Source organism: Cyclopterus lumpus, chromosome 1, assembly GCF_009769545.1.
Source record: "Cyclopterus lumpus isolate fCycLum1 chromosome 1, fCycLum1.pri, whole genome shotgun sequence".
Classification (NCBI taxonomy): domain Eukaryota; kingdom Metazoa; phylum Chordata; class Actinopteri; order Perciformes; family Cyclopteridae; genus Cyclopterus; species Cyclopterus lumpus.
This window is the reverse complement of record NC_046966.1, coordinates 3,349,630-3,376,629: the sequence shown is the minus strand read 5'-3', so window position 1 is coordinate 3,376,629 and position 27,000 is coordinate 3,349,630. Positions and strand designations below refer to the sequence as shown.

Below are 27,000 nucleotides of genomic sequence, written 5' to 3'. Positions count from 1 at the left end.
AACCTCCTTGACAACATAAATACACACACACACACACACACTCAGCACATACATCAATATTGCTTTTTAGTTATCTTAGCCGCATTGTTCACGTCAAACCAATAAAAGGACTTTTTTATAATCAAAAAACAATGTTTGGAATAAATTCTACATTTATAAACAAAGATAAACGATACATTTGAGACGGCCGTGGTTGTATTTCTGGACGACATTTTGAGCCTCTCTTGCTCGTGTTGGCTTTTTCAGTCTTGACAGACGGTTGTGTAGCTGCCAGATCCATATGCTGTATTGCGCTTGTGATGGGGTTATGGGTTAGGGGTGTGTCTAAACACTGCCGCTGTACGACATCGTCTCTGGAAGAGAACGTCCTTGCAAGTGTTCTAGTATGGATTTAGATTATGCTGCACACCGTTTGCTGCTTTACAGAAGAAGAGGAAACATGCACATTGATTCAATGTAATGAACTCACAAAACCTTTTACAATATTTCTTTATTTATTATTATAATGTCCATAATCCCAACCCAGAATGCGGATTTTCTGCTGTAATGCGACCTATTAGTGGAGATAACTCATCTCTCTGCTGTGGGTGAGTCACAAGATTAGTCGACTCCTGGCTGGGCCATTGATCACACATCACATCTATGGATATATGGACACACACACACACACACGCGCACCCACACACTAAAACTGATTCACAGTGAATCACCAGTCATTACTATTGATCACAATTCGCAGCCTGCACCAGTCTCTCCCACAGACACCTCCACAGCTGTAACTCTATTATTTAAAATACGTCTCTCTCTCTCTCTCTCTCTCTCTCTCTCTCACTCACTCTCTCTACTCTCTCAGCTGCGGTATCAGAAGTGTTTGGTGGCTCGACCCCCCTCCCAGAAGGCCTGCAGCTCGTCGCCCCCCGGTGACTCGGTGTCCCGTCGGGTATCGACCAGCGTGAAGAGAGGCGTCCTGTCCCTCATCGACACCCTCAAACAAAAGAGACCCGTCACCGAGTTGCCGCAGTAACCCGTGTTTAAGCCCCCGACCTCCTGCCACGACCCCCCAGTCACCATGGTAACTAGTGGCATCGCCGCCAAAACCCTTCGACATCGCAGTAACTATGGAAACACAACGAACCCCCGGGGGTTTTGGGGGAAGCACCTGTTCGCAAAGTCCATCGCATTCTCTGAACTAAAATTGGAATTTCGCCTCCTCGAGAGTTTATCGGCTCCTGGGGCGGAATTCAAATTTGTTTCCGCAAAATACGAGACGAATAAAGATCCCACATCAAGAAGGAACCAACCCACAGAGAAACACCCGATGTGGCGATCGTGTACATAGACGTGACTCTCCCCCACCCCCCCTCAGCGCAGAGAAGGAGTGAGGAGAAGGGAGCAACGACTTCAGAGGAAGTAGGAGGCGACGCTTCCAGCACAGCGCGTGATGAGCGAGCTCATTGCTGCCCAAACTGCTGATCTCTCCGTGCTCTTATTGTATTTGTGTCTGTGCTGCCAGCATGACCTTGCACACCTGGCCACGCCCCCCCTCACATGTCATTCAACTGGTTGCCCTGTTAGTCTGTAGTGGCTCTCCCCCCCCCCTCGTTCTCATTGTCTCCTGTGGACTGTAACTTGAAGTGAAATGGAAGGACAGAATCATGAAAGCCATCGCGTCTGATTTTCAATCGGCCAGAAAGAGTGAAAGAAGGAAGCTGCTTCCGACTAAAAAGATTGGCTCGTCAGTCTACACGCACTAACCTGATCCTGCATGAACATTTTATATCAACGTGAACCATTCTAGACGATATCAATACACTGCTGCTGCTTACTGGAGGGTGAGAAATCCGAAGCCACGTTGTTGTTGTTTTCTTTGTTTTCTTTCGTATTTTCTCCGTTTCTCGTTAGCTGTGCAAGAGTCGGCGTGGAGGGTCGAAACGAGTGGTGACCTTTTCAACAGAAACATCCTTCATACACTTGTTGTTTTATTGTTTTTTGTTCTTTTGTTAAAACGACAGACCATAGCCATAATGGAGAAGGAGACACCTTTAAATCCCACCTCAGCATCTATCAGTCCTCAGAGACTTCATGTCCACTTCTAAAAACAGGAGAAAGGCCGGAGGAATCATTCGTAGAAGACGAATGGAGGAATGTGTTTTTCTACCTGAAGAGGTGCGAAGGAGAGACGGGCTTCACCTCCGGATTTGGCGGTTTGTTTTTGCAGAGGACGGCCAAACAGAGAGAGAGACGTGTTGACTCAAACCAACAGGACTCTCCCGGGCCGCCATCTATGTGTGTCCAGGGTTCTCTTCACTTGAATGCACCTTCTCAGTTGTTGGTTTCTTTCATTGCCTCCTTCTTACTGTACCACTGTTCATCAGTGCCACTCGATCACTTTTTGGTCTGTTAGTTTTTCGTCTCACAAATCTCAATTCAACACTGCTAGCTCCTCATTATCGCATATCTAACAAGCTTGGTTGTATGGTAATAACTAATGAAGTCTATGAAGTTTATTGCAACTAAAATCATGAACACATTTTAAACCCCCGGGCCGTTCTCTTGGATGTAGTAAGGCAGAAGATTAATACCTAGCCGGTACACATGGTGGAGCAGCGTGTAAGAAGGGGCTTTTATACATATATAGATATAATAAAAATAGCATGTTCAAAAGAGTTGTCTGCTCTAATGTAAGCTGCTGTTGTCAGCATATCAGGCTACCTAGCTGACTGTAGCTAGCTAACTATATGTTATGGGTTTACAGTTTACGTAAGAATGAGAAAAAGAAAAAGCAGCATATCCTTTATCAGAGTTAAGGTTGTTGTTAGCTTCGCTAATGTTCAAATGAAACAACACTAAACTCATTAATACTTGGACTAACTATCTCTACGCTGCAACACACAAACAAAGTGTATTTGCTGTTTTTGGCACAACGTTGTGCATGCAGCCCTCAAGTGAGTGTTTTCAACCGTTAGCTCTATCGTTAGTTTTATTAGCTAGCTAGCGAGTTGAGGAAATCTGCCGACGATAGCTTTCATATTTTAGCCACCAAAATCGACGGCCCGCACTTAAAATGAGAAGCTATTGTCTACTTCTGTGTGAAATACAAAATATATATTTCTATTTTATTGATAAAGCTACCACCTTTTATTTTAAACTGAATGTGATAGAGTGAAGCTGGACAGCGTAGCAGCTAAAGGGCTCAGCGAGCGCTAACCTTCCTGCAGCTCCGCGCCGAGCTTGTGAACCAGTCAGCCGTAGTGCAGTGAACCAGCAGTGTAATTGAGATTCTGGTGAGAAAATCCAGCCGCATCACCTTCTTTTGTCACGAGGATGTTGAAATGTGAATGAGATGACAAAATGTGCGTGTACATAACTTCAAATTTATTGTAACATTTGGCATTAATCATTGTTATAAGCTATTTTCTCATTTTTTAAATGTCTGTAGTTATTTTCTTGTAATGAAATGCCTTCTTTTTGAGAACTCACCAAATGGCCAAAGTGTAAAATAGTGAGATACATTGTTGTAGATAAGAGAAAAAAAAGAGAAGTGATTGGAAATGTTCACAGTTGTCAATTCTGTTTTATGCTGAATTTAACAGAGCAATTATCTATGCATTCTTTTGATCTCGAGAAAATGGAAAGTCGCGAAAAGCCTTGCATGCCCTTGGACGGTTGAAAGAACGACTGTATGTACTGAACAGAAATATTTTTTATTTTATTTATTCTATTTTATAAAGGTATATACTGATTTTATTAGTTGGGGCAACTAAAGTCTCTTGACTCGGTGTCATTGTCTCAGTCCCCGGTTTACTCACGATGCTACAACAAGCTCCACTTTGCAGGAAGAAAAAAGAAAACAGGCAGATAGAGGAATATATCTTCACCTTGTACAGTGTACTGAGAGCCGGGAGCCCACCGTTGGTCTCAACAGTTTAACGGGAGTCAAGAGGAAGAGGAGGACGACGACGATGATGATGGTGGCAGTGGTAACAATGGTGGACTCCCAGCGTCTCTGTCAGGCTCACACACATAAACGACAACAAACACACACCTTTCCCACAGATGGATGCGTCGGCTTCCGTTTGCTGCTCACCGATTTGTACACTTTGTCAATGTAATCAATTGTGAGAATAAACAGCATTATAAAACCGAACAGTCTGCCTCTGTGTGTCTGTGCATCAAGGCTGCAGCTCGCCTTTGTTTACGTTGTAGATATTTGATATAACGGTTACCTCCTGCCAACTCAAGATTGTTTTATTTGATGACGTTGGAGATGTCTGAGAAGATGGCAGTAGGCATTATTTCAGGGAAAAAGGTGGCAAACATTTTCCTGCAACAGCAGGATTATTTTATTTCTCTCCTTTAGCATTTCAATCGTCTTGTCAGATCTTTCTTGCTGCACTGGTTTGGAATAAGACAAATGCCTATAACAAGTCTCCAAAGAACAAGAAGATATCATTTGCAGATTGTGTCTTAATGAGGGTCTGTGGAGGGGGAGCTAAAATAAATGAATATTTTCTTTGGACCATGAAATTTAAATCCTCCCCCCATAATTTCAAAATACTACAGTACCTGTGAACTAGAACTAGAAAGAGTCTTGCCATCGGTAGCGTAAAGTGCAACGACTTGAAGATAATGTTCTCTTATTCACCTTTTAATAAAATAAAATAAGTCCTCATATTTTACAGGGGAAGTGTGAAATATAATTATGAACCCTCCCTAAGCAAAATACATAGCTCTTCCCAATTTTCGGTGCCCATCCTCCACCCTACTAATTAAAAAAATGCTAAAAATAGAAATGGGATTAAATTTACAACATTTAACTCAGAAAAGTTTAAAGATAATATGTGTGTTTGTCTGTACTGTGTACCAGAGACGCAGAAATGACAAAGCTCAATTCCCTTTCACATATTTTTATATCTCTAATTTATAATACAATACAAACATTTTATTTACATATATATATATATATATATATATATATATATATATATATATATATATATAACATATATTAAGAAATATTAAGATATATATATATATATATATATATATATATCTTAATATTTAAAATAATGTACTTGGGAGTCCTTTGCGACTGCACTGAGCTCTTCTATAATGATGGCAGGTAGACCGAGGAGGACGACGCAGATATCTGGGCGAGCTGAGAGTGGGAGGCCCGGGACGGACGGCGACGGGGAGAACTCCGGCTCCGACTGCTCACGGAGCCGGAGGAGGGGGAGGAAATAGGTGGCAGGACAAGGTCTGCGGGCTTCACCACGTCCTCTTTCCTAGGTCTGACCGCCTTTCCTCTGGCCTTGAACGGACTCTCCGGTCTCGCTCCGTCCTTTCTCGTTCTCTCCGCTCTTTCGGGCTCCGTGCTGCGTCCCTGCACCTGCTTGGAGGCCCCGTAGGGAGCGAGTGGAGCGGGACGGGCCGGCGACGGGGCCCTAATGTCATTCTGCTGCGATTGAATCGTCGGATTGTTGCTTAGCTTGTGCGCGAGGGCCGTGATCGGAGACAAGTGGTTGGAGGGTTTTGTGGAGGACATTAACGTCAGTGTGAGACGAGGTATTCTTCTGGGTTTACTTCTTGGAAGTCGCCTCTTGTGATGCGCTTGGTTGACTTTAGTCTTTGTGGATTTCTTCGTGCGGCTTTTCAGGTTTTGCTTTGAGGCTTCCGTAGTTCTACTGGTTTGCCCCTTGGCCTTTCTCTTCCCTCCTTTCAGCCCTCTCGGCTTCTTTCCCACCTTCCCCTCCTTGTCTACCTCCTTTCCCTCTTCTCCCTCCTCGCCATGTTCGCCTCTCTTTTCTTCTTCGGCTTTCTTCGAAGCTGCGACCGGCTCTTCCCCAACCTCGCTTCCCGTCTGCCTTTCTTGGCTCGAGGTGCGTGAGCATTTGCTGCCGGCCGACGTGACGCGACTCTTCTTGCTTTTCCCCTTTTTAGCGGGTTTTGATTGTTCGGGAATCATTCCACCCAGGAGGCCCTTTGCTGCCGCCCTTGCCAGCACATCGTGGACCGTCTCTACCTTCGTGGGATCCGCCTGAAAAAGCAAGGGCAGCTTAAGATTTGATGCGAGGACGCAACACATTAAAACTGCGGGTCTCTGGGGCTACGTAGCACCAAGGAGATCTATACAGCAAAAAACCACGCTGTAGGAACGAGCCGTAAAGTTAACCGGCAGAGGAGGGGGAGGAGAGGAGGGATAGCGGGTTCATATACCGACAGAGCAGAGTGTGGGGGCATCATTTGAAAGGCAACGTGATATTCAGGCTGGTCTCATCCAGCATCCGTAGCTACCTACGGGAAACAATGCACCCGAAATGATTTTGAATGTTATCCACGTAATTATGAGCGAGGAACTATAAAGACGTTCCCCATGAAGTCAATGTTGATTTATTTTTCACGTAACTTGCATAAGTTAGTAACGGCACTTTGGTAACCGCAGCTGGTAACCCAAACAGCAAACTTTACAAAACCCAAACAAGTCGTGTTGTTGCCTAATGTTGTTTCCTGCGAGGATGAAAATTGAAACGTGTTGCTAGCTCGTTGGAAAACGCAAAAAAGAAAAGAGGACTAACATGTCGTAACATATCATACGAACGGTTGTAATGTGTACGTTGATAGTTACTTTCTCAAGCCACTTATCTGTGAGCTAAATGCTAACTTTATTGTTAGCAGGTGTTTACCACGTTCACCGTCTTACGTTGTCGGATTAGCGTGCTGCGCTAATGTTTGCTCATTAGCACTACGCGGAAAGCACAGCTACGGCTTCTGCGGCTGTAATAACACTGTATTTGACACATTAAGGGTTTGACCCGACGAAGGGCGCCGGACGACCTTCATGGGAACCAACGTGATTACAGTTCCACCGGAGGGGAGCATGAACGTACCAAATGTCCTTACTCTCCATTCAGTAGACATCAAGACCGTCCTCTGGAATTAGCAAGTGTTAACCTCACGGTTGCGCTAGAGGTAAAAGAAAAACAAGGCAAGTGTGGCTAAAATAAGAATAAATGGTTGAGTGTGGCTAACAAGCGGACTTATTTATCACATTGATCAAAATACCCTATTTCTTTTATGGTGGACCAAAGTGACGGAGCACCGTATATTTTATTCAGCCTCAATGTTTAATCTGACTTTGCCCTGTATTTCACTTTTCTTGCTTTGAGTCGTTCATAAGCCTCGCACCATATAGTCAAACATTGGCACACTGGAGAGAGGTGAGGGTCTGTCAGGGTCTTCTTGTCTTCCAGAGATTCTTGGACTCTGGTGTCCCCCCCCCCCTCCTCCCCCCCCTCCCCAGCCTGCTGCCATGTCGTCTATATATCAGATCCCTTTAAATCGACCTCTGGCACAGTTCGACTGGCGAGGAGCAGCGGTGTGAAACACTCCCGTTGTCTGATGTCGATTTACTTTGACGTGAAGATCATTCGATTTTAAATGACTGACCTGCCACCAGACAGGTGAGCAACAAGACCTACTCCCACATCCCCCTGTGTGTGTGTGTGTCTGTGTGTGTGTGTGTTTGTATTGGAGAAAAACAAGGACACACACAGGCACATTTCCCTCCCTGCACCATTTTTTTTTCGAGCTGCAGGGCATCTCATTTCCTCCTGTACGTACGTTTTATGAGTGGAGCGAGAGGAAGAAAGGGTGTGTGTATGTGTGTGTGAGGGGGGGGATAAACAGAGCAACGAGGTGATGCAACGAGACCGGAGGGCTGCAATTATCCATTCATCTTCACCGTGAAGCACTGAAATATTTCAGCGGTCTGGACGCATTTCATCTTTCACTTAAAAAAACAACATTTTATGGGGTGTTGGAATAACGCTGCAGTGTTTCAGGAAGAGATAGTCAATGTGTGTGTATGTGTGTGTGTGTGTGTGTGTGTGTGTGTGTATGTGTGTGTGTGTGTGTGTGTGTATGTGTGTGTGCGATTGCTTTGTGACGAGACCTTGCAGTAGTGCTGAGGCTGCACTCTTACTGTTCGTCTGCTGGGGGTTAGGCTATGTGTGTCAACACACACACACACACACACACACACAAACACCTCTGTTCTCCCTTTGATCCTCCAAACACAAACTTGCCCTCCACATGTCTCTCACTTCTCCTTTTTTTCACACTTCACCCCCCACCCCCCCCCCCCCCCCCCCCCCACCCACCCACCACCTCCTCTCCTCCCACCTGTCGGGACAGCCGGGCAATGAAGCAGCCGTTGGTGAACTGGGATGCTTCGAGCTGGAAGAACTTGGAGTCCGTCGTGTCCCCTGACTGGGAGCCCTCGGAGAAAATGGGGCCGTTCACCCTGAGAGAGGAAATGTTACATTTCCGACTTGTATCCATCACTGCCACATAAATTCAGAGACATAATGCCTCACAGAAATGGAAGCGTTGCACACAAGGATCAGCAGTTTCTGGAAATTCTACAAATGGACCATAAATTATTTTGACAATCGAATACAGGAAATTGATGTACAATTCTCGAAAAAGCTACAAATCAGCAGTTGACACGGTGGGCACATGGGTAATGTGTTTGGACAGCTGTTCCAGATGTGAGAGTGTCCTCAGGACAGGCATGTGCCGCTGTCACTGCCGGTTCCTGCATATTTGACATCTGGCATTAATTAGTTGGACCAAACACGGTCTAAATATGGAGATGTACTTTTATCGTGTTAATCAACAGGTATAGTGAAGTTTTCTTTATAGATTAACCTAACAACAGTCTGGAAAGCAGCATTGCCCCGCCCTCTCTGGTGACAGCTTCCGGTCTGTAACCGCACCCAACAGTGATGTCACGTTGTACACTTCTACTGCATCAAGGTGCACATTGTGACCACCTTTGAAGTTGCTCTTTTTAAAATGGTGAGTTTTCTCCAGGTTGTATACGTCTTTCGAGTGCTTTATGGTCATTTTTGGCATCACAGAAGCAGCTAAGTTAATAATAACTAATAAGTATCACAGAAATACGCAAAAGAAACTCAAATCTGTTAAACTTACAAAACTTAATAGATAGAATAGTCACCTATAGTGGTCTTTATGCCCTGTTTGTCAGACCTCCCACTATATTTCAAGCACATAACTTAAACAATATCAGAAAAACAAAGAGGCAATGACACACATAATTATGCATAAAAACAACTTGAGTAGTTTGCGGTTAGGAGACATACATAGTGTTTTACTGCTCGGTCCTCCCGATCCCATCCTTAAAAAGATTCTTTTTTTTATGCAACACAGAGGTGAAGCGGCCGCTGGTCGTCTCATTGGGACGTTGATAAAAGCTTGTGTGACCAAGTATAATGACATTTGGATTGATGGGGAGAAATGAGTTGTGTGGGGCAGCAGGCGTGAAACAGACTCTGAAATCTTCTCCACCCCATTCACCTCGACTCCGGGATTAACCATCGTCCCCACGGCAACCGCAGCTCATCCTGTCGTCAAGGCCTGGCGCCTGTAACCTCCCACCCTCTCACAGTCACACACGCGCTTCTGCATACAGTATATAGAGTGGAGATGTGAGATATGCTGTCATGTTTACACCACACTCTCACAGTCCTGCAGTCTGTTATTCATGGAGATGAAGATCCTCGCTATAAACTTCTCACTATATGCTTGTTCTGCAGTTAAATATGCAATACAGCATGATTTAGTAAGTGATGGTCCCTTTAGAGTCAGATAGACGAAAGCAGGGTATGCCTTAGGGTGGGGCTACTGTGATTGACAGGTTGTTGCTGCAACCACTTCACCGCATTCCAAATATGGTAACTTCCTGTTCACTGGTTGCAAAAACCCAAGATGGCGTCAGCCACATGGACAAACTCGAGGCTTCAGAAACTGGAGACCAAAAACCAACGGGTGATGTCACCATGACTACGTCCACTTCTTATACACAGTCTATGATCAGCATGTTAGCATTGCTTGTTTTGTGCAAATAGGGGTTAAGTGTCTTGCCCACACATCGACATGGACTACTAGCGACTAGCGTAGCCAGGAATCAAACCGCCGATCCTGTGATTGAAGGATGACCCTGCTCTACCACTGACCCACGGGTGTGAACTTCAAAAAAACTTTAAACTAACTACAAACTTTACTCGACATCAGCATGTTAGCATTGTCATTGTGCGCATGTTAGCATGCTGACGTTAGCGCTCTTCACAGCCTCACGGAGGTCTCGGAGTTTTGTTTAGATCAAAGACGTGCAGGTTGGTTTTAAGTCAACATCCTGTTGGATGAATTCAAGGATCTGATAGTACCTCGTGGGCAGTGAGAGAAAGAAGGTGTGTGTGTGTGTGTGTGTGTGTGTGTGTCTGTGTTTACCTGAAGGGCAGCAGTTTGGGGTGAGTGTGTGCTTTCTCCAACACTCTTTTCACCAGCTGCTCATTTTCCTCGGCGTACACTGAGCGCGTGCAGTAGACCACCGTCTGGACCTTGGGGACTGACAGAGAAGACAGCACAGTAGTCGTAGGAGTGGTGCTTACACGTGTGTGTCAGCTGTGTGTGCTGTGTGTGCTGTGTGTGCTGTGTGTGCTGTGTGTGCTGTGTGTGCTGTGTGTGCTGTGTGTGCGGTCAGCCCTTCAAGGATGTACTCACAGGAGAGCGCGTGTGCCAGTAGCCGTGCCTGCTGGCTGGCCATTTTGTGTATCTTGTTGCGGGACACAGAACTGTGACACAGGTCTGGCAGTAGGTCCCAGTCTGACAACAGGAGGGAAACCTATTCAGCACTCGTACCACCGTTTGGGAAATCAAACGGGAAAGACACTCTACCGCAATGTCGTTTGATTTGTGCGTACCTCCGTGTTCGCTGTGCATGGCGGGCACGGGGTCATTGAGTGCGGAGGACGAGCACCGGGGCAGCACGATGATGACCTTTAAGCGCTGGACGGCGGCGTCCCACTCGTCCAGGCCGCAGAAGGCTTCCGACAGGACTCGCACGTCTACATCGGGCGTGGATTTGCATCACGAGAATCAGGAATGGAAATTTAAATGTAATAATATTCCAAAAAGGCTCATCAAAAATGTCCGTCCCACTTGCATAACAGGCATACACTTAATAATAATAATAATAATTTGTAGTGCTTTCATCGCTCACTCTTGATGTCCATCCGTGCGAGCAGCTCCTGCATCTCCTCCAGCTGCGCGGCCGCGTGATCGGCGCCGCACACCAGCGCTCGGCCGGAGCGGGCCGCCGCCGCCACACACACGTGAGCCACGGTGGCGGCCGAGAAGGACCCCGCCACCAGGACGTCGCCTTTGTCGAACAGCAGGGGGCGCAGCGCGCTCACCGCCACGCACAGGCTCCTGTCCTGCGGGAAAAATATAATGAGAGACACACGTTGTGGAGGACCGTCTGCTTTTGCTTTTACAAAACTGTCCCCTCCGGTGTTGCTAATCGGGATTAAAAGCAAACCGGCTTCTTTGGTTACACAGAGCTGCAACTTTAAACTGACAGGAAAAGAAAACGACAGGACATCCGACTGTAAACTCTGAATCTGTCTCTCAGCATTAAGGTCAAGCTGTCGGCTCGTCATGTCACTGGAGGGGTTCGTTACATTCCTTCCTCTTTAGCTAATCGAGGAGCATGTTTCGGGTACTTTTTTATTATTCTTAAAAACCCATAATTCTGCTTGTAATGAAGTGGACATACGAAACACATGTGCTTGGTGCTCCATTAGTACTGAAACCAGAAGATTGGGTCATTTGAGACAAATGGTTGGCCAGCAAAGAGACGATTGTTTCTACGCGCACACACACACACACACACACACACCTTCCCATCGTACCTGTGTGTTGAGTACATGTGTGCTAGTGAGGCTGCCGTGCCGCAGCAGCGCATGAAGCTGCCGTGGGAAGACCAGTGTGTCCGGACAGAGAGGGTCTCTGCAGAACGCCGCCTCGCTGAGGTCCGTCGAGAGCTCCACTTCCCGCAGGCCGGCGCCTCGCAGCGCTTTGCACACCTCCTCGACACTGGCGACGACAGGAGATGTTTTTCTCGTGCGATTAAACGCTTCATCTGAGGCGGTAAGGTCGTGGGTTCTCCAGTTGACAGATATTGTGCACGGTGTTACCACTCGAGCTTTTAGAACTGCTGAACCTTTCTGTTTGAGACGCGCCCCGTGAACCTTAATCACTATTAACCTCGTCCGACAATCCCCCCAAACAGAGCTACAAACACAGTGTCACTTTCTAAACGGCCTCTGTGTTAAAGTTTAACATTGACGTCACCTGCTCCCATAGATTCGACAACCCCTGCTGGTTTAGACCAGGCGGTGACCTTCGGTTCTGCAGAGTGAAGCCGATGCTGAGGTGTCTTAAAACCTGCATTCTCCCTGCTGACCAGTAGGTGTCGACTCCTCTAGTTGTAAGTCCGATTGTTTAGAAGTCTACGATAAAATGACTCTACTTCTCTTGATTTATTCCCTCAGTAAATACTGTAAACATGAGTTTATGGTCTCAATCTCTAGTTTCAAGTCTTCTTCAATCCAGCATGATGTTCATTTAGTAAATGATGGTCATTTAGAGTCAATCAGACCATAAAGGAGGGTATGCTTTAGGGCGGGATAACTATGATTGACAGGTCGCTGCCGCTACCAGAGACTTAGTGTCTCTCCGCATTCAAAATATGGTAACTTCCGTTCACTGGTTGCAGAAAAAAACAACATGGCGAAAGCCGTAATCCAAGATGGCGATGGAAAAATCGCCGAACTCAAGGCTTCAAAACAATCAGTCCACAAACCAATGTGTGATGTCACCATGACTACGTCCACTTCTTATATACAGTCTACGGTACTAGAGTCTGCTGAATGAAGATCAATATGTTTTAAAATGCAGGCATTTAATGGCACAAGCAAAATATAGAAAATAGGAGCAGAATGTGAAATAAACAAACGACTGCATGCCGTCTCTTTCTGAGTGTGTGATGGCATACCTGGTCTTGAGAGTATTGACCCACGCGTACAGTGGCAGATGTTTTGCTCTGCGCTGTTTGGTCCTCACAGGATCAGAGAGAAAACAGGAGACGCTCTGCAGGTTCTGTTTCACTCTGCAGCGAGCAAGAGATGCTGCCAGCTTGGTTTTACACCTGTAATAGACATGCACGCGCACACACACACACACACACACACACACACGCACACACACGCACATACACACACACATACCATCACCGTAAACCTACTTAATTTTCAAGTCTCCTACCTGCAGTTTGTGTGATATCCAGATTTAAATACAGTAAAAAAAGAAAATCTTGAATGCGAGATGCTAACACGTTTCAGCTCCACACACACACACACACACGCATGCAGGCACGCACACACACACACACACACACACACACACGCAGTCACGCACACACACACACACACACACACACCTCTGCAGACTGTGCTCCAAGTCCCTGACTTCCTGCAGAGGCTCCTCCCCTTCCTTTGCTGAACGGTCATGCGTCAAAAAGCGTCGGTCCTGGAAGTCAAACAGCATGACCATCGCCAACGGCAACAAGTCGCCACACTGCAAAATATGAACGCTTTCTTCTTCATCATCATCATCATCATCTTCATCATAAAGATACAATAGCTGTCATCAATTACTGTGATTGACAGGTCGCTGCTGCTACCAGAGACGTATACGGGGTCTCTCCGCCACATCTCTGCGTATGGTGACATATGGTACAACAACATGGCGACGGTCGTAATCCAAGATGGCGACGGCTAAATCACTAAATTCAAGTCTGCTTCAAAACATCAGTCTCCAAACCAACGGGGGGCGTCACCATGACTACGCCCACTTCTTATATGCAGTCTATGGTCTTTTCAAGCAGGTTAGCACATCCTCATTGGTGTTCGCGCATTCACTCGTTTCAATGGCGTCCAGTTAGGAAGAGGTATAAGTGCAATAAAGAAACAACAACAATTGAACAGCTACGTCCAGTGTGGCCCTGGCTAGCTGCTAATTTACAAATCCAGCAGTCACAGAGCAAAATGTATTTGGAGTAGCGTTTCTGGTCACTTGGTGAATATGAGGAGGGGGGGGGGGGGGGGGGGGGGGGGGGGGGGGGTTATGTACAGTAGGCTATATTGCAGCAAAGAGGTGTGTGGAATCACAAAGAGCTGCGTGACTGGTTTTATAGTCACACTTTCAGCCTAATGATCTGTCAGCCTGTTCTGTATGTTTCACCCATCCCTCAATAAAACCATCCTCTACACACACACACACACACACACACACACACACACGGTGTGTCTTTGTCCGTGTGTGTGCCACCGCACAGTGTTTTATAGTGTCATTTATCGTCTCCCAGTTGGGGAGTGCGTCTGCCTTCTCTCCTGTGTGCATCATTTGCCATCTATAAGCAGCCAGACTGCATACAGATCTGAATGCAAATGGCCTTTAACTGCATCCCTGTTGCCCTCACTCACTTTACCTCACACATCTATAGCACTGCTTTATTAGAAGACAGATAACTCACACACAGTTTAACAAGTGCTGAAGTGCTTTTTGGTTTTAGAAGAAGTTAGAAGAGGTTCGGGAAGATAACGTCAGTCAGAGTATTTCTTCACGTCAAAAAAGAGTGAAGAACAACACTGAAGGCTTTTCAAGACGGAAAAGATGTTTTCGCTCTTCTCCTGACAGTTTGATTGACAGACATGTTTGATTGACATATCACCTGCCTGGACTTTTCCAAAAGTTCTTCCAATGACGGCTTCTGAGGGACTATCTGGGGGGTTAGGGCTAGTGTTAGTGTTAGGGCTAATGTTAGGGCTAGTGTTAGTGTTAGGGTTAGGGTTAGGGCTAGTGTTAGTGTTAGGGCTAATGTTAGGGCTAGTGTTAGTGTTAGTGTTAGGGTTAGGGCTAGTGTTAGGGTTAGGGCTAGTGTTAGTGTTAGGGCTAGTGTTAGGGTTAGGGCTAGTGTTAGTGTTAGGGCTAATGTTAGGGCTAGTGTTAGTGTTAGTGTTAGGGCTAGTGTTAGGGTTAGGGCTAGTGTTAGTGTTAGGGTTAGGGCTATTGTTAGTGTTAGGGTTAGGGCTAGTGTTAGGGTTAGTGTTAGGGCTAGTGTTAGTGTTAGTGTTAGGGCTAGTGTTAGGGTTAGGGCTAGTGTTAGTGTTAGGGTTAGGGCTATTGTTAGTGTTAGGGTTAGGGCTAGTGTTAGGGTTAGTGTTAGGGCTAGTGTTAGTGTTAGGGCTAGTGTTAGGGTTAGTGTTAGGGTTAGGGCTAGTGTTAGGGTTAGTGTTAGGGCTAGTGTTAGTGTTAGGGCTAGTGTTAGGGTTAGTGTTAGTGTTAGTGTTAGGGCTAGTGTTAGGGCTAGTGTTAGTGTTAGGGCTAGTGTTAGTGTTAGGGCTAGTGTTAGTGTTAGGGTTAGGGTTAGGGCTAGTGTTAGGGTTAGGGTTAGGGCTAGGGCTAGTGTTAGTGTTAGGGTTAGGGCTAGGGTTAGGGCTAATGTTAGGGCTAGTGTTAGTGTTAGGGTTAGGGCTAATGTTAGGCCTAGTGTTAGTGTTAGGGTTAGGGTTAGGGCTAGTGTTAGGGTTAGGGTTAGGGCTAGTGTTAGTGTTAGGGTTAGGGCTAGTGTTAGTGTTAGGGTTAGGGCTAGTGTTAGTGTTAGTGTTAGGGCTAGTGTTAGGGTTAGGGCTAGGGTTAGGGTTAGGGCTAGTGTTAGGGTTAGGGCTAGTGTTAGGGCTAGTGTTAGTGTTAGGGCTAGTGTTAGTGTTAGTGTTAGGGCTAATGTTAGTGTTAGTGTTAGGGCTAGTGTTAATGTTAGTGTTAGGGCTAGTGTTAGTGCTAGGGCTAGTCTTAGTGTTAGGGCTAGGGCTAGTGTTAGTGTTAGTGTTAGGGCTAGTGTTAGTGTTAGTGTTAGGGCTAATGTTAGTGTTAGTGTTAGGGCTAGTGTTAATGTTAGTGCTAGGGCTAGTCTTAGTGTTAGGGTTAGGGCTAGTGTTAGGGCTAGTGTTAGTGTTAGTGTTAGGATTAGGGCTAGTGTTAGTGTTAGGGCTAGTGTTAGTGTTAGTGTTAGGGTTAGGGCTAATGTTAGTGTTAGTGTTAGGGCTAGTGTTAGTGTTAGTGTTAGGGTTGGGGCTAGTGTTAGGGTTGGGGCTAGTGTTAGTGTTAGGGCTAGTCTTAGTGTTAGGGTTAGGGCTAGTGTTAGTGTTAGTGTTAGGATTAGGGCTAGTGTTAGTGTTAAGGTTAGTGTTAGTGTTAGGGCTAATGTAAGTGTTAGGGTTGTGGCTAGTGTTAGGGTTAGGGCCAAGGTTAGTGTTAGGGTTGGGGCTAGTGTTAGTGTTAGGGCTATTTCGCAACTCGCCAGCCAATCAGCGTTGCGATGCTCCGCCCGTTGGGCTGCCGCTGCTCTGGTAGCGCTGGAAATCGGAAGTTATCGGTGAAATTCTCCGAGCTGTGTGAGCCTACGGGTGATGTTATGAACCCAGACACGAGGGCGTTAGATTTTCCGACGTTTATGGGATGTCCACAACAACTATAAAGCAGAACTAGTGGTTAAATGACATGTAATGTAATGTTATTTCGACCGTGGTGAATGGCGGAAATTAGAACTGTTTTTACGGAGACAAGCCATGGAGGTAAGCCACAGAGATAAGCCACACCCCTTTTCGCATCTAACACGCCTGTGCGTTGACTTTACATGGGATCTCGACGCGCGTTTGGTGTGAACGCAACACAACTTGTCGGGCGACGAAACTCACGCGAGTAAAGCGTTGCGAATATTGGCATTGCGTTTCGTGTGAACGCACCATTAGGGTTAGTGTTAGTGTTAAGGTTAGGGCTAGTGTTAGTGTTAATGTTAATGTTAGGGCTAGTGTTAGTGTTAGTGTTAGGGTTAGGGCTAGTGTTAGTGTTAGTATTATTGTTAGTGTTAGGGTTAGGGCTAGTATCAGTGTTAGTGTTAGGGCTAGTATTATTGTTAGTGTTAGGGTTAGGGCTAGTATCAGTGTTAGTGTTAGGGCTAGTATTATTTTTAGTGTTAGTGTTAGGGCTAGTGTTAGTGTTAGGGTTAGGGCTAGTGTTAGTGTTAGGGTTAGGGCTAGTGTTAGTGTTAGGGCTAGTGTTAGTGTTAGGGCTAGTATTAGTGTTAGGGTTAGGGCTAGTGTTAGTGTTAGGGTTAGGGCTAGTGTTAGTGTTAGGGTTAGGGCTAGTGTTAGGGCTAGTGTTAGGGCTAGTGTTAGGGTTAGGGCTAGTGTTAGTGTTAGGGTTAGGGCTAGTGTTAGGGTTAGGGCTAGTGTTGGTGTTAGTGTTAGGGTTAGGGCTAGTGTTAGTGTTAGGGTTAGGGCTAGTGTTAGGGTTAGGGCTAGTGTTAGTGTTAGGGTTAGGGCTAGTGTTAGTGTTAGGGTTAGGGCTAGTGTTAGTGTTAGGGTTGGGGCTAGTGTTAGGGTTAGGGCTAGTGTTAGTGTTAGGGTTAGGGCTAGTGTTAGTGTTAGGGTTAGGGCTAGTGTTAGGGTTAGGGCTAGTGTTGGTGTTAGGGTTAGGGCTAGTGTTAGGGTTAGGGCTAGTGTTGGTGTTAGTGTTAGGGTTAGGGCTAGTGTTAGTGTTAGGGCTAGTCTTAGGGTTAGGGCTAGTGTTAGGGTTAGGGCTAGTGTTAGTGTTAGGGTTAGGGCTAGTGTTGGTGTTAGTGTTAGGGTTAGGGCTAGTGTTAGTGTTAGGGCTAGTCTTAGGGTTAGGGCTAGTGTTAGTGTTAGGGCTAGTCTTAGGGTTAGGGCTAGTGTTAGTGTTAGGGTTAGGGCTAGTGTTAGTGTTAGGGTTAGGGCTAGTGTTAGTGTTAGGGCTAGTGTTAGTGTTAGGGTTAGGGTTAGTGTTAGGGTTAGGGCTAGTGTTAGTGTTAGTGTTAGTGTTAGGGTTAGGGCTAGTGTTAGGGCTAGTGTTAGTGTTAGTGTTAGGGCTAGTGTTAGGGTTAGGGCTAGTGTTAGTGTTAGGGTTAGGGCTAGTGTTAGTGTTAGGGCTAGTGTTAGTGTTAGGGCTAGTATTAGTGTTAGGGTTAGGGCTAGTGTTAGTGTTAGGGTTAGGGCTAGTGTTAGTGTTAGGGTTAGGGTTAGGGCTAGTGTTAGGGCTAGTGTTAGTGTTAGTGTTACGGCTAGTGTTAGGGTTAGGGCTAGTGTTAGTGTTAGGGTTAGTGTTAGGGTTAGGGCTAGTGTTGGTGTTAGGGTTAGGGCTAGTGTTAGGGTTAGGGCTAGTGTTGGTGTTAGTGTTAGGGTTAGGGCTAGTGTTAGTGTTAGGGCTAGTCTTAGGGTTAGGGCTAGTGTTAGGGTTAGGGCTAGTGTTAGTGTTAGGGTTAGGGCTAGTGTTGGTGTTAGTGTTAGTGTTAGGGCTAGTCTTAGGGTTAGGGCTAGTGTTAGTGTTAGGGCTAGTCTTAGGGTTAGGGCTAGTGTTAGGGTTAGGGCTAGTGTTAGTGTTAGGGTTAGGGCTAGTGTTGGTGTTAGTGTTAGGGTTAGGGCTAGTGTTAGTGTTAGGGCTAGTCTTAGGGTTAGGGCTAGTGTTAGTGTTAGGGCTAGTCTTAGGGTTAGGGCTAGTGTTAGTGTTAGGGTTAGGGCTAGTGTTGGTGTTAGTGTTAGTGTTAGGGCTAGTCTTAGGGTTAGGGCTAGTGTTAGGGTTAGGGCTAGTGTTAGTGTTAGTGTAAGGGTTAGGGTTTGAGATCACTCGTTTCAAATCTGGTGGGACTCACAATGTGCTGGGAAGTGTGGAAGCAGCTGTCGGCAATCATGTCCTCCAGTAAATCTTGGTCTAGGAGGAAAACATTGTTGTTAATGGACACATAAAACATATCATTTAAGACACATTTAAGAGATTGGGATTGGGTCCATGTCGCTTAATCAGAGTAGCAAGGGGCATCGTTTCTGTAAAGAGATGTGACTGCAAATATTGCTTAAATATCATTATTTGACTGTTTTGGCTACTGACATTACTGATATTACCAACTCATTAAAATGTTTTGTTGAATATGTTCGCAAGCAGCTGCCTATTTGCACATTCAGCAGCAACATTATCTTTACTTTAGGTTTCTGGTCAAATATTTACTGTTCTCTTTGCTCTGGTTTGGTCTTCTCTCATCTCCTGAGAAACATGTCTGTCTCTTTAGCTGCTGGGCTCGAAGTGTACAGTGTGTTGATTGGTCATACTAGGTGTTTTTTAAGGACGTTGAAATGCTCTGTAAAGCTGAGGGTAACTGCAGAGTTGGTGATACGTCTCTGTGGGTTCAACACTCCACGCAAACCCCTTTCTCATTGTGTGTATTGGACCCATTGATCAGATAAAAATATTCATCAGTTAGTTTAAATGTCTTTTTAGAATATCTCTCAACCTGGCCCAATCAAATAAAAAATATGTGCAGATACCAGATACACGTGAAGTCAAATACTGTGTGTGCCTGCTGTACGAGTGCGTTCATGTGTATGTGTGTGTGTGTGTGTGTTTCCATGGCGTGCGCCCTCTTATCACTTCCCATACAGACATCTGCTGCACCTCCAGCTCAAGTAATTTGCAGTCCCACGGAGGAACGAAGTGTACGACTATATATTATTTAATCTACAGTCCGCAGTTGAAGCCGCGATTCAAAAGTGAGCATTGTTTTTTTTTTACACATGCTGCATTCATTATGGAGATAAGGTCTCCGTGTGGCAGGTGGTAAGGTTTTAGCCGGGAGAGGCGGGAGAATAGATGGAATGTTTAGCCAGCACCGGTCCTCTCCGGGCCGGGTGCTTCTGTGTAAATCTCAAAGCTGCGACTTCTGTGATTTATACATTTGAGCGTGTTGAAGGCGAGTTGGTAGGCCCGTCTCTGGGCGGCTCCGGCTCCGCTCTCCGGTAGCGGCGTGGCCGCCCCCCTCCCATAATGCAGGCGCTGTTGCTCCACCGGCTTCTCCGTGCGCAGCCGGCCGAAGATGGCCGCCGCCTGCAGGTAGGCCCGATCCGACAGGGGGGGGGCTGCCGAGAGAGGGGCAAGCAGACCGACAAGTGATACTGTTTATTGGCATCCGAAGCAGTGAAAGGTTTCCATGTTTAGGATACAGTTTCAAAACTGAGGCGGCCGCTTTGTTTCATTTTGTTCCGCTTCAGTTGGAAGCTTCAGCCACTGCAACCTGAGGCCACACAGGTGGATTCAAGAGCCTTGTCTTCCCTTTCACAATAAAAGCCCCGGCCCCTTTGTGTGCTTTCATCATCACGCACACACTTTTGTGTTCCGTGTGTGAGCACACTTCTCTTACTTGATGAGTGTCTGAATGTTGAGAGAAACCTTTCACCACAAAATGTAGTTTTGAATATGATTGGATATCCTCAGTGGTTAAATTTGTATCTTACCTGGCGTCGGCAATGACGAATGGAGACGAGGAAGAGGAAGTAGAAATTGGAGGGGCTCCTTGTGGCCTTGATGTGGGATGAAGATCTCAGAGCTCGTGTTCACGTCCTCGCTGGAGCCCACTGTGAGAGAGGTCATGTTACACACAGGCACACACACACACACACACACACACACACACACACACACACAGCAGCAGCAGCATATAAAGAAAGACAACACCAAACACTTGTCAGACACTGTAAAACTGTCTCTCAACATTTACGTCTTTCTGCATCTAAACAGACTCAAACTCTTTTGTTTGCTTACAGAGTTGAATCCGAGCCGAGCAAATGTAAATAAGAGGCGTACCGTTACTCGCGGCCGACACGCGATCCGACTTCCAGTTTGCTCTGAATGTGAACTGAGAGGCCGCAAAGGACGCCGCGGGTAACGGGCTCCTCTTGGTGCAATTAGGCCGGCGGCATGAATAAATAATGTCCTGCCGTCCGACCCTGGACAAAGGTCCACCGCTCATTGACCTGCCTCACTCATCGGCATTCAACACACACACAGACACACACACACACCCACACACACACATACACACACACACATGCACTACACACAAACACATACAAACACACGCACACACATACAAACGCACACACACACGCACGCATACACACACACACACGCATACACACACACCCACACACGCACACACACACACCCACATACAAATGCACACACACACATGCACACGCATGTACGCACACACACACACATGCGCACACACATACACACGCACACGCACACACCCACTCACGCATGCACGCACACACGCACACACGCACACACACACATACAAATGCACACACACACACACACTCACGCATGCACGCACACACACACACACGCACACACACACACACACACACACACACCTGAGTCGCCCTCTTCCTGGTTTGGCCTGACTTGTATCCTCGAGGATATTAACTTGTACCGTATTAAATGACTTTCCATGCTGTCAACACATCCCGGACTGTAAATACAAATACACCTATATGCTAACTTATGTTAGCATCGTATCCCGAGCGTCACCCAACCGCTAACCTAAAGTGTTCCTACTGCTTTCAGTTACTTTCCTGTAGTAATTAGACATCTAAACAACCATATGGTCATGACACTTGACACGTAGATTCTTTGAGATGTATGAATTCACACTTCGAAGACGATCGGACAAAAAAAGACATAAAAGTGCCCCTCAGCCTGAACCGCGTCCCTCGACTCGACAACGCGAACGAGGATTAACAAGCAGGAGTTCAGGGACTACTGGCTTCTAATTAAAGCGGATTGATGGAGAGAAACACAGGCAGAGTGTGTAATCAGCTTTCACAGCCGTCATCAATGTTCAAGCACAAAATTGGAATTGACCAGAAATGTGCAGCGTGTCCAATAAGGCCGCTGCAAATGTAATGAATGAATGAATATCAAACGGCAGTGATTTAATGAGTGCGAAAGCGGTTTCCTCCCCTCGGCGAGATGAACTCTTAAGTCCACTTTAGAGGAGCACGGCTGGAAGAAAGGTCTACAGCGGCTTAGCAGTAATCTGCATGGGCGATGATGGGCTGTTTAAAATTGCATGGCGGGTCTTTTACCTTTGTCGTTGGGAACCCTCCTGACCGGAGCCCCGCAGCTCATCTTCTCTATAATATCCAAATATACAAGACCGGCTGGCAAACCTCTGACTGGTGATTCTCCGCTCGCCGTTTGGGCGCCCGATGGCTTAGATCACTCACAGCCTCTTTGTCATGCCTGGTTTCGTCCTGTCCTGAGTTTGAAGTACCATGGCAACAATATGATAATGAGCCTTTCATCTCTGTGACTGATGTACAGTAGAAAAACACGATACACTCGTCAGGACGACGCTACACACTGATGTCATGAGATCTCTTCTCAACCGTACACAGTAGACGTCCGACCAGTTGGACCTGTTAACTTTATCACACTGTCTCCCCAAGAGTGACGGGCAGGTGAGGCCGAGACCGTCCCCTAGTGGCACTCCTACCATGCCAGGAAGCGCATGAGAGAGCTCCCTCCGGGTCGTTAACCTTTCACTCTTGACAAAGGAAAACAAAGGCAACGCCACAACGATGTTGGCGGTTTCGGGCCATTTTTTTTAAATGTATACTGCAGTAGTGTCATGGAGAGCACGACAAGGATCTGGTGGGTCGATTGGTTAGAACATGAACAACTGACCACAGGCCCTTGAGTCTAAAATAAAAGTCTTAAAAATGTGGTTGTGCGTCCTGTTCCATCAAAATGTCTCTCTTCGTAGCGACGCTCTACATCGGTCGTTCTCAGCCCGTATCGAGCCTCGGAAATATGGGAAATATGACACCACATTCTTACATTTTTGGATTCATAATGACAGCCAGTGATTATAAGCAGGACATGTATTTTATTTGCATAATTACTGCTGATAGAGGCATAACACATATTAACAGCCTCCCTTTTTGGGTCTTTTTTTTCTTCTCTCGTTTATTTGGTGGTTTCCCTTATCTACAGGAAGTGGGCCTTCCATTACAAAAGAGTGAGAAGCCCTGCTCCATACTGGTTCCCTCTTCTCTTTTATCTGAACACAGATGTTTTTATTTCCATCGAGCTGGGACGAAAGCCCAAAGAATCCTAAATCTGAACTGATAACCAAACACATTCTCTTTGTCTACGAAGTCGCTGTACAGGACAAGAAAAATAGTTCCAATGATATGATGCATGTGTACAGAAAAAGAGCTGCGAATACGCTACTATCATGCCTGAGTCAGTGGGCGTCACGAATCATGTGTGATGTCTGTATCAAACCAACAGGGGGAGACGTGTCACTGAGCCTTATTCCTGCCATCCTGTGACCCATTTCAAAGCCACTTTCTGTGACTATGAAGCTGCCTCTTCCTGTCAGTCTCTCTGCTGCAGACAGGTTGAGCCCCTCATGGAGTCGTGAACCGGGACGGATAAACACAAACGTTGGGTCTGGTGGTGTACTAGTGCGTGTTAAGCTGCAGAAAGGCAAAGGGGCCGAGGGTGGGGGGGGGGGGGGGTCATCAGTGTGTGGAAAAACCTCAGTGAGCTTTTTTTTGTTCGGGGGGGGGGGGGGGGGGCAAATGAGCCTCACTCCTCTGCGGGGGAGAGTTCAGCTGGAGAGATTATCCCGTCCAACACGCGTCATCAACGTCGCCTCACAACAGGCCTCCGGTTGCTCCGTACATGTTGGGTTTGTGTGTGTGTGTGTGTGTGTGTGTGCGTGCGTGTGCGTGCGTGTGTGTGCGTGTGGAACGGCGTAGTCAATAATCGGCCCGGTTGGAGACGGCGGGTCGTGAGGCCATAAGCCGACCTGGAATTTGACTCAATAAAGGTCTTAATCTTCACGGGAGGCGGCACGGCGCTGGAAGGAGTTTCTTCTCCCTCTTTAATCAATTTGCCTTCACACACTCACGCCGTCCGACCTCTCACACCAATTCCCCTTCGAACACGTTGACACTTTTCTTTAATGTGTGTGTGGATGTGTGTTGTCTACTTGAGTGACCTCGAGTTGATCTACTGCAACAAGAAGAAAAAAGAGGGCCTCCCGGTATCCGGCACTCTGCGGCGTCACACCCGTTATGTGGAACGTTTCAAGAGGCGCCTCCACTCTTTTTGGGAAGGGTTTTTCCACGAGGTTTTGGAAGCTTGCAGCAGAGATTTGCTCCCATTCGGGGCCACTAGAGCAGTAGTGAGGTCGGGGATGAGGCCGGAGGGTTCCAGTTCATCCAGAAGGGTTCTTTCCCTCCAAACTGGGAAAAAACATGGTTCAACAGGAAGGGGGCCTTCCTCAAACTATTGCCACCACGGTGGAAACACAGTACCTGCTGGTTTAGAGCAATATCTTATAACTTGCTGTAAAAATAATAAAATCAATTAACCATTAGGACGCCATTAGGCTTGCCCAATATGGCGAGATTATCACTCAACGAGGCGTTGGGTGGCCACGATAACGGAAGTGAAAATGTTGTTTTTGAGAGGCTTCACATCCACAAACATGGATTGATATGAATATTTCGCTGGATGTAAACATGTTGTGAATTTTGGAAAAATATCTTTTTCAGTCCATTTTGACTTTCTGGTTCCAGAGACGAGGACGCTGCGCTGCATTGATCGCTGTGTGCGTGTTTGAGAGACGGGGGAAAAGAAGGTGGAGGCAGGTGGACTGTTGCGGGCAACGTTTCTGTACGTTTTTAATGATAATAATTCGAAAAGGCAGCATTATGAATGAAGCTTTGAACTATTCGGTACAGCGCTCGTAAAAAGCCTCCAGCAGAAAAGAAGTCTGCGCTCATTAGCAAAAGGAATGCAAATGCACCTATTTGGGGAGTCTTTGATTTCAAACCAAACAAATAGTGATCTGTAAGCTGTGCGAAGAACAAGTCGGCACTAAATATGGAAACACAAACTCACCATCCAACAGAATACACTCAGAATCGACTTCTCAAAGAGCAGCCGGACCAAAACTTCTAATTTGTGCTGGAAGTGCAGAATGGAAGTTGGATCTCATTACTGAGATGTTTCTGGGTCAAAGTCCCAGTTGATTCAATAATCCTGATTTATGTTCATTAAGAGACAGATGTCAAATACTAATGTTTCTCTGTTTTGTTTTATATGTTAAAAGTTCTACTTTACTAAACTATTAGCAATGTAAAGATATAGAGGAGTCATTTCTACCTGAGCCGGGAACGTGTCTCTGTGTGTTGTAAGCATGCACTCTTCCCGGTGTCCGCCATGTTTCTACAGTGGCCCAGAATGGACAAACCAAACCCTTGCTCTAAGGACGGCCTTTTGCCTTTTTTTACGTTACCTGAAGGCCACCGTAGTTCTGCGACACACTTAAAAAGGGAGGGCTTGGCAGAAATGGGTTGTAATCTGCAACTTCACCACTAGATTCCACGAAATTCTACACACTGCTCCTTTAAAACCTCCGACTCAGACCTTTTTTAGACCTATATATGAAAATAAACATGCCTGTGAATAGTGCCCGTCTACATTTCAAGCACACATAAGTCCTGTGAAATGTCGCCCACTTTAATGTTAAATATATTGTTATTACTATATGTATTGAACTTCTTGAGAATCTCCTTATATTCACACCACAGACTGTATTAAATATTGACGTAGTCTCCTTGACGACACCCGTAGGTTTCTGAAAGTCAAAAAATTAAGCTCATAGTGAGATAATATAAAATATACAATCATTTACTCACTGAACCAGGACCCACCTGTCACTCAAAGCGGCCTCACCCTTAATTATGCCAAACTTTGAGCCTTAATATAATTTTCACAGGTGACTTGTATAAAAATGGTCATGAACATGGATATCAACTATGGAGACTGTAACACATTTTTATAGCAGGCTTTAAAGAGGTTTATTTCTTCTGTAAAATTGGGCCTTTTAACATTGGCGTCTATGGTGATTGTCTCGCTTTGGGAGTCAGCCTCTAGTGACCATTTGATGAACTGCAGTTTTTTGACACGACCCAACGTCTCAACGACACGGTGCTTCATTTCTCAGCACCGGGGGTTGTTTCCCAGCACACGTCCTGTTACAGTGTCTACTACTACGTAGCAACCCTTTCTTTAAAAACGTAAATGTCAAGAGACGCTGGCCATTAATAGGCCCAGAAAAGCCTCAAGCTTCATACCAAAAAAACAAAAGTAGCTGGCCACGCATACTTTTGGCCACGTAGTGTATCTATTGTGGTTGTGTGTGTGTGTGTGTGTGTGAAATAGAAGTTGTGTTTGATCTCTCTCTCATCAAGATCCAATTAGAATCCATAGACCCACATCTCTCTCTCTCTTTCTTTCTTTCTCCCCCTCACACTCCCCCCTCTCCCTCCCACACACACACACACACCCACACGCAACCAAACACAAAAACACACACACACACACACACAAACGTGGAGAATGCTGCTTTTGTGGAAAAGTACAAGGTCAGAACTTGACAAGAAACGTTGCTGCGATCATATTTGTGTAACATTAGAGAGAGAGAGACTAACAACGAAGTCCCCAGCAGGGCCACAAACCAACAAGAACACAAACACACACACACACACACACACACACACACTTGATATACAATCTGACATGATACATCCAGTCCACCAGCAGATGAAATAATTATAAGATCCAATAAGATAATTTCTCGGTTTTCCTCGCGGTGTGTGTGAGGGCCTGATCGGGCCCACTTGCTGCAGGTGAAGCGATACACTTTGCCCCGTCCCTTTGTGCGTCTTTGTCGGGCGTCTGGAGCACCAGCGGTGTGTTTTCATGGGAATCTCTGCGCTCCGTGTCTCAGGTCTCTTCTGTCCATTGTGTAGCAAGCAGGGCAGGGTCTGAGCTGCTTATTGTGGGAAGAGTTTGCTTTTGTTTACACCCTGTGAAAAGGCTGCATGTGCGCGTCTGCCAGTCTGTGTGTGTGTGTGTGTCATTAAAGGATCATTTTCAGTGAATTACAACATGGGCCTTATTTTTCTAGTTTTCAAAAGTTCTGTAAGCATTAAAGGAAACGTGGTTTCCCTCTGGGTTTTATCACGGACATTCCAGGTGCGCTCATTTGTCCGTTTTCCCAACAAATAAAGCGCTGGAGATAATCTCGGCCATGTTTTCAGATCCTTGCAGTAACTCTGGTGAGTGCAGTGTCATCAG

The 27,000-nt window shown here is 46.1% G+C and overlaps 2 protein-coding genes across 5 annotated transcripts in view; one reads left to right on the top strand and one right to left on the bottom strand.

Moving 5' to 3' along the window:
* Positions 1 to 4,140, top strand: part of apbb2b (amyloid beta (A4) precursor protein-binding, family B, member 2b) — a 41,683-nt gene extending 37,543 nt beyond the window's left edge. For 2 of the 4 annotated variants that reach the window (XM_034534119.1, XM_034534137.1), the window contains one exon: positions 854 to 4,140. In XM_034534119.1, the coding sequence (XP_034390010.1) occupies positions 854 to 1,024 (171 nt within the window). In that variant the 3' untranslated portion in view covers positions 1,025 to 4,140. The remainder of the gene's footprint in view (positions 1 to 853) is intronic. The other 2 variants (XM_034534128.1, XM_034534110.1) reach the window with 1 other exon arrangement.
* Positions 4,141 to 5,080: 940 nt separating this feature from the next.
* LOC117739577 (putative methyltransferase NSUN7) lies at positions 5,081 to 21,987 on the bottom strand. Its single transcript, XM_034546069.1, has 13 exons — positions 21,924 to 21,987; positions 20,286 to 20,405; positions 19,728 to 19,910; positions 18,653 to 18,711; positions 13,364 to 13,500; positions 12,920 to 13,072; positions 11,775 to 11,958; positions 11,084 to 11,297; positions 10,785 to 10,928; positions 10,585 to 10,686; positions 10,312 to 10,429; positions 8,182 to 8,302; positions 5,081 to 6,037 (listed from the first exon to the last, which is right to left on the bottom strand). Exons 1-13 carry the CDS (start codon positions 21,964 to 21,966, stop codon positions 5,108 to 5,110), a joined length of 2,508 nt encoding a protein of 835 aa, XP_034401960.1. The 5' UTR covers positions 21,967 to 21,987; the 3' UTR covers positions 5,081 to 5,107.
* Between the last annotated feature and the right edge of the window lie 5,013 nt (positions 21,988 to 27,000).